Source organism: Eucalyptus grandis, chromosome 1 (assembly GCF_016545825.1).
Source record: "Eucalyptus grandis isolate ANBG69807.140 chromosome 1, ASM1654582v1, whole genome shotgun sequence".
Taxonomy (NCBI): Eukaryota; Viridiplantae; Streptophyta; class Magnoliopsida; order Myrtales; family Myrtaceae; genus Eucalyptus; species Eucalyptus grandis.
The window spans coordinates 41,230,638-41,238,317 of NC_052612.1; the positions used below are offsets into that span (position 1 = coordinate 41,230,638).

General features: G+C 39.5%; 1 protein-coding gene across 1 annotated transcript; it reads left to right on the forward strand.

Moving 5' to 3' along the window:
• Positions 1-3,910: 3,910 nt before the first annotated feature.
• Positions 3,911-6,817, forward strand: LOC104443380 (WUSCHEL-related homeobox 11). Its single transcript, XM_010056742.3, has 3 exons — positions 3,911-4,686; positions 5,320-5,495; positions 6,411-6,817. Exons 1-3 carry the CDS (start codon positions 4,053-4,055, stop codon positions 6,426-6,428), a joined length of 828 nt encoding a protein of 275 aa, XP_010055044.1. The 5' UTR covers positions 3,911-4,052; the 3' UTR covers positions 6,429-6,817.
• Positions 6,818-7,680: the final 863 nt, after the last annotated feature.

Sequence of the window (7,680 nt, forward strand, 5' to 3'; positions counted from 1 at the left end):
AAATGGTTGGAAAGCATGCACAATGAAGGATGAGAGAGTGCAATAATTCATTCCAGAAAATGAGTTTAAGTTGTTGGGTGGTTAAATAATTCAGAATTTGTGAGAGACTTGTGCAATCACACTCCACTTTTATTAAGAAGGTTAATATCATTACCATTTTATTTTATTCATATTTCAGTAACATATGGCAACCATAGTCCACAAAATATTTGGGTAGCAATCTTAGCTTAGAGGTTGCATTTCAGTTTTTTCTTATTAAATAGAGATGTAGAGATGGGGACATCAAATTGAGCTTATACTTGCCAAGTGGAGCACTACTTTGACTCTAGAACGGCTATCACGAGATCTCGGAGCAAAATATTCTGGATAGAGTTAATGCAGCTCCGTTTCATATGCATGTTAAAGCCTCTTTTTAAAGATTATTATATGTCCACTACTTTTCCACAATTGGAAAAGAGAATCCAATAAAAATTCATTCGACTCGAATACCATCTTAAGTATTGAACATCACCCACTTTTCCAGAAAGGGAAAAGTAAGAATAATCCATTATGACTACCATGTTAGGCACATAAATCCACTTGCGCTGATTATCTTTAGCATATAAGTTTTTTTTGATTGCTTGATCTTCAATATCCAGTATCGATGAGATTTTTCAAATAAGCAAGCAAATATCATCTGGGTTTAACAAGTTTTTATAGAAGGAAGGTGCGGTACTAACCCTATGAATGGATAATGCTGCTTTGCCTACAAACTAATGCCTCCTAATCCACAAGCAAAATGTGAATTGTAATCACATCAAAAGCAAGAAAATACCAACCAAGAGAAGCCAGGGCAGTAATTTTTCAGAAGATGGAACGTCGAGACTTGAAACCAAGGATTGTCATTGAAATTGATAATATTTAAATCGAATTGTAAGGAAGAATATGTATGTGCATTAGTCCCTTGAGATGGGAATTAGATGTGATTTGTATTAATTTTTTTGATAATGCGAGCAATACAGCTATAGACATATGCCTAAACCGAAAAACCCAATTAAACATATAATACAACTGCTAATGAATCCAAAAGGGATGCAACAAATTGGTCGTCGATGACTACCTGGGAAACACACGGTCCATGATCTTTTGCTAAAGAATAGGGAGACAGTCCACATGTACTCTGGCTTGTCCTATTTAACTGGACATCCCAACACTCCAAAGCACAAATGCCCGGTTCCAGACAAATCATGCCAGACATAAAACTTCATTAACGCCAAAAGACCATGTTAAGCGCTCAATATAATAAAGACTAATTCGGAGTTTTCCGCATCATTTTGTAAATTTAATCTATTAATTCAAAATTTCTTCTTTGTTTTCTTTTTTTTGGCCCCAGCAATGCTCAAACAATGTAGTATACACCCGTCTCTTTTTTGGAGGACCCTTTTGTTTGTTTTTTCCCAACACATGCAAGTGGAAAAAGGTTGTGTGTTGCACAGTCCAGTCCACCATTTCAGGGCTTTTCATGAAGCTAAGGGGAGAAAGTACCAGGTTACTTCAAAAAGATGCATGAACAGTGAGTGACCGTGTCTTTTCACTCGTGCCCGTGTTGGTTCAAGTAGAGAAGATAGCGACCGTACGTGGGTGGGAATCTAAAATCTAATCCAAGGAAGAATCCTTACAACCGAAGGCAAAAACATCTGCAGAGCTGCCTGTCAGAGAGACAGAAAACCGCGTCTGAGACGCAAAGTCGGTCGCTGTTTGTTTTTTCTCTCCATTCTTTATCTTAACTTTTTGCCCCTTTGTACGTGTGTTAGTATTTATGTACAGATATAAGTCATAGATAACCTTCTATGTAATCTGTATGAATGGGGATGTGAGCAACCTGTTCGACTTTTAAGCCACCCTTTGAGACTCTTTACCCTCCTCTCGTTTATTATTTAAAAACTTCTCTTTCTCGTGTTCTTGTTTTCTTGCTTTCTTTCTGTTTTAATTTTTTTTTTCTTGCAGAGAGTTTCTCATGAATTCCACTGTAAGCCATGTTTGCTCAACGTCACGGGTAATAAATAATAGCGCACGGTTTCTTAACCATTCTTGGTATAAAATAATGGTAGGGTTTTTCTTCTTTCTTTCTTTCTTTTTTTTTTTTTTTCGGGTTCGACCCAGCTTTCCATGCATAGCTTCACATGCACTTGCTTGCCACAGAAACGAAAACCCTAGTTTTTTCTCCCCTTATACACGTCTCTGAACATTTACCATTCTGACCACCTCTTGCCAGTTATTTTCCCATGCAACCTCGAAGAGAAAATGCAGGAGTTTTGGAAAAACTGAGTGCCGATCTCCTAAATGATTGAATCTAATTTGAAATTGAGACATCATCTGTTAATTGTTTACTGCTGCACTGTATTTTTAATATTTCCTGTGCCACAGAAGTGTTTAATTATTGTACAAACGAAATTCATCGTCATACAACACACCCCGACTTGATTCACACCAAGTTCCATATAGCCTTATCCACATTGATAATATCAGTGTCGCGTATATATGGCCCTGAGCACACCAAATCGGGATTCCATCCTTCTTGCTGGAATAGTTACTTTAAAACCGCTTCTCGTGATCCTGGCCAGTAAATGCGAGCCAAACTCCCAAAGAAAGCACTTTAGAAGATGATTGGAGATGGATCTGCTTTGCATTAAGAAATACGTCTCTTCCATTTGATGTGAGACTTGAAGTACAGTGCTTTACATTAAATCATTTGAAGGAGGCACTTCTTTCTTGATCACTTAAATATGCGGACTATCTTTGAGAAATGGAATCTCAACCTTAGTGACGTCAGCAACCCATACAGGGGCATTACATATATTAAAGGGTTCATTAAAAGTTTCCCACTAGTACTATTGGGTGCCTATATTAAACGTATAGATAGGGCGAAAGAAATTAATAGCGGCTAATTATTGTACTAATGCGAAGCGACTACCTAGGATAGAACTCAAATTCCAACCCTCAAGGATCTTTTGAGTGGTGCATTATTGATTATACCGTAGATCTTTCATATGAGGGCGGATTCCAATGATATTCTGCTAAGAAATGACTCGTGAACGAACTACAATGCCACGGATAAACTCAAAAGGGAAATTCAGACGCACATGGACTCAAAGTAGGAGAGTCCTAGGAGCACAGAACCCCAATATGGCTATGAATCACTAATTTTGAGTTCATTGCTCAAGGAACTGGTCCCGGACATTCTTCCCACTCGAATTCTTATAACGAGATCGTATAATTTTAGCTAGATAACTGAGTAGAAAAACAAGAAACTAACATGGTACCCATAATTTTCTTTGACGGAGTACCAATTTGCTCTCAATAAAATAACTCCAATGATTTCAGAGTGCGGTAATTGGTTCCCAATTAACTCGATTTCAACTGGGTTCGGTCAGATCATCAAAGCCGGAAAACCTTGAAGGGCCAAAAGAGAGAACGAAGTACCTTTTGTTGAGCTGCATGTTCATTTTCATCCTCAGGGGAAACATGCTGACGCCGGATCTTCGCTTTTTCGTCACTTCGTGTTGAATTTGAGAAGGTTGCGATGATGATTATGTCTCTCTCTCTCTCTCTCTCTCTCTCTCTCCACTGTGAATTTTTGACAATCAACTAGGATGGTCGGAGTGGAGTAAGTTGACTTATAGACAACATGTACATAGGGACCGAAAAACAACACCGCGCCCACACGCTTTCGTTCCAACTATATAAATATATATTTTGTCCCACGCACTTTGGTACATTGAACAAGAGAAACTTGAGCCAAGAGTTTGGTGCCTGTTGTGGTGCCAAACAACAAGGGTGAAACCGTAATTATTCAATGAAAAACCATGACATTCCCTTTTGCCCTTTATATAGCTCTCACTCCTCTTTAGATGCTTCGGTGCAAGTTCAAGGTCGCTCCACGTTATTAATTTTTCTCTCTCTCCCTTCGCCTTGGTTTTAGCAGCTTCCCAAGAACTATAATATATTTCTCTCCTTCTCTTGTGTAATATTCTTTTAGTTTTTCCCTTCTTGTTTTCTTTGGGGGTCCTCCCATGGAAGATCAGAGCCAAGAACCTAATGGCAGCCCGAGCCACGGCCATGAGAGAGGCGGCGGCGAGCCAGTGCGGTCGCGGTGGACCCCGAAGCCCGAGCAGATCCTGATCCTGGAGTCCATCTTCAACAGCGGGATGGTGAACCCGCCCAAGGACGAGACGGTGCGGATACGGAAGCTGCTCGAGAAATTTGGCGCGGTCGGTGACGCCAACGTCTTCTACTGGTTCCAGAACAGGCGGTCAAGGTCCCGCCGCCGCCAGCGGCAGATGCAGGCCGCCAGCCTGGCTGCTGCCACCGCCGCGGCCGAGCAGAGGAATAACAATTATCAGGGCCAGCAAGCTGAGGGTGCAATTCATCATCAGTGTTATGATGGAAGCTCAAGTTCCAACATGGGTCTTGCATCTTATGGGTCGTCATGCTCGCCTTATTCTAATTACAGTGCTTATGGGTCAGCATCTTCTTCTTCTTCATGCGGAGTCATAAGTCAAGAGGCTAGCGACAGTTTCTTTCCAAGCTTTGTGAGTCATCATCATGTGGGATTTCCTGAAAGTGACCAGAACTGCACTGCGGGTCTAGCTTCTTCATTCTTGAGCCATCCTGAGGCTCCAAATATGCACTATCATCAGCAATCTGGTAAATCAATTGTGATAGTGTCCTTTAATTCTGTCGTTTTTTTTTTTTTTTTTTTGGGTACCAGCAAGAATCTATCAGAATTTCATTTTTAGAGCTTAGCTTCGTTATTTGCTCCAAAATTAAGTTCCCAGAATTTTCTTGTCACCATATGTTTAGGACCTTTGCGCTTGGTATTCTTTTTGTCAAACTTTCCACAAGCTTTCCGATACGAGAGAGAGATAAAAAACAGTTCACTAGGTTACCCAAGAGAGAGATTTGGCTCAACTCATGAGGTTGCAGACTTTTTACTGTAATAGTCTCTGAGAACCAAGAAAACACATACATATCATAGAAAGCTGCCATAATCCCTCTCTGGGTTTTTTTAATTTAATTCGCATGCGGAACCCTAACTTTCCCTCCGCAGGATACGGTTTTCCCTCTTTTTCTTTTCCGACTGAGAGAGTGACTTCCGAAAGAACATTTTTATGTGCTTGAATAGTTCGTAGTCGGCAAATTTCCACATACCGTTGAGAAGAACTAAAAAAAAAAGGACTCTGACATATATAATTTCTTTGATGACTTTTTCAAAACAAATGGGTCTTATTTTGACTAACCCCTATCTTGTCTTGTGCTTGGTATGTGTTATCTTCACAGGAATAATCACAGTGTTCATCAATGGCGTGCCGACAGAAGTCCCAAGAGGGCCACTAGACATGAAATCGGCATTCGGTCAAGATGCGATTCTGGTTCACTCGTCTGGTCTTCCCGTTCCCACAAACGAGTATGGCTATTTGATGCAAAGCTTGGAGCATGGTGAAAGTTACTTCCTGGTAATTCAATCATGTTGGCAGATATATGTCCGTCATGTATTCATTATATTGTGCAATGAATCTCTGTGCTAAACATATAAATTAACAAATTCTAATTAACTAAGAGGAAATGGGGGGCTAGTTATGATGTTTAACCCAATTCCAATTCTCCTAGAAACAGATTAAACATCAGTTAGTACAATTCTGCAAATTACCATCTTGTCCTAACCTTCAATATGGCACATCAGCATCACAGGAAACACTAATTAACTGAATATGTCTTGAATCAATGAACAACATGTAGAGACGGTCACTATCACCGCCTTCTGTACTTTCTATTATGCTTTTTGAATTAGGGCTGAGGTTCGTTTTATCTGGAGACCAAGAGAGAGGAGAGAGTCTAAATTAATTGGGATTTAATCATCATTATCCATTTGATTCCTGGTTCATAGCAGAACATTTGCCTTAATTATAGGACATGATATTTGATTGTGCATTTAAACATGGAGACAAAACTAGCCACTTTTTTCTGTAGTGATGATTAAGCAGGCTCTAGCTAGGAATCTTCTCTTTTCAATTTCTTTTTTCTTTTTTTTTTTCATCTCCTTTTTCTCAAGTGAACCCATGAACAATGTCCAAGTGCTGTTGTATAATGTATCTGCCATTCATATTCCAAAACAGAAGTCATACACTACTGTTTACGTACAATCACTCTATGAATTATTAAGGTTCCTAAATTGAGAATAGTAGAGTGACCTCCACACCCCCAAAGGGGAAACGCACGAAAGCCACCTGGCAACCATGCGACATAAGCAAGAGTCTCCTGTCCGTCCGCTAATTCTCTAAACGTATGTATCCATTTAATGTCAATTCCGGTTATTACCTCACTGTAATGACAGTGTTTTACATTTTTTATTTTTATTTTTTTTTGTGCAGGTTTCAAGACCAACATAAGGAGGATCTGAACGTGCACCAATGTCTGAGAACACCTGCCTAGCTACGCATGTGAGGGATCATTTCAATCAAGCCTTTGGGTGATTACAATCGAGATATCAGAGAGTCGACAATCAACAATCTCTATTGACACGAGGAAGGGAAGGGTGGAGAGACGGACAGACAGATAGACAGAGGTGTCACGCTTGTGCTTCGCGTCTCATCAATTTAATGAGCACTTATATGTTCAGATTTCTAAAGATTTGCAAAGTTTTGTCATAAATGTATGTGAAACCTTTTTCTCGAAGTGAATGAAGAGTTGTACTATTAGTCAGACTTGTAAGTTTTTGTGGTGGAAATGGTCTGTACTTGCCATTTTGTTTCCCAAGGTAACCTGGATTTAAGTTGCGTTAAACCAAGGACAATTGATGAAGCTATACATGAACCATGGCCACATCGTGGTGTTAGATGAGTTCTTCTTCTTTATCAGTAAAAAGGGCGGGAGGCGACCGGTGTTGGTGACTCCCTCGGGGCATTACGGGTACTTAATCGTACAGGTTTCTATGCTAAAGTTTAAGCTATCGTTAGCAGATAATGTATTTATATGTAAAAAGCTTCTTGAAACCATTTTTATGGGCGATGACGGGATGGCATTTAACTTTAATGGTCTCTTACATGCCGGCATGGTGAAGATAAACGTTAATGCGTATGCGAGTTAATACGGTAAATTAGAATTCACGTGCACAGATGGTTTTTGAGAACTAGCAAAGATCAATAACAAGTGTGTAATTGATAGGATTACCGCTCCTAAAACACTTGCATCCCCGTAGCTCTTAACGTTTCCTCTCACGTACGTACATATTGACTTTCTTCATGTTGAAAATTAAAACTTGTATTCATAGCGAATGTTACATTAGAATGACATGTGAAAGGATGATTTTTTAAGCTGATTACTTGCAATTCTCAACTCTTTTTGTTGCCAAATTCCATACAAGCGCTATCTTGATCAATGAAGTCGAGTTAGATTTGCAGAAACACAAATGAATGTAATTTGTTGTGTGCAAGGCCGGCAGTGTGATTTATTATGATTTCATGTAATTGAACAAGGAAATCGAGTATTTCAATCACGTGGTCTCAATAACCAGTTCAAGAACCATTATATCTTGAAGATTCATGGTGAAACTATTTGAAAGACTAATTCAATCAATCAGTAGCAAGAAAAGCTGAATTCTCAGGACCAGTTAGAATTCCTCAACGTTGGATGTAGCGCACT

Excerpts from the sequence above, each read along its gene's own strand:
- LOC104443380 (XM_010056742.3), top strand. The coding sequence starts at position 4,053 with ATGGAAGATCAGAGCCAAGAACCTAATGGCAGCCCGAGCCACGGCCAT. Across the intron at positions 4,687-5,319 it reads GCACTATCATCAGCAATCTG|GAATAATCACAGTGTTCATC; the intron begins GTAAATCAATTG and ends TTATCTTCACAG.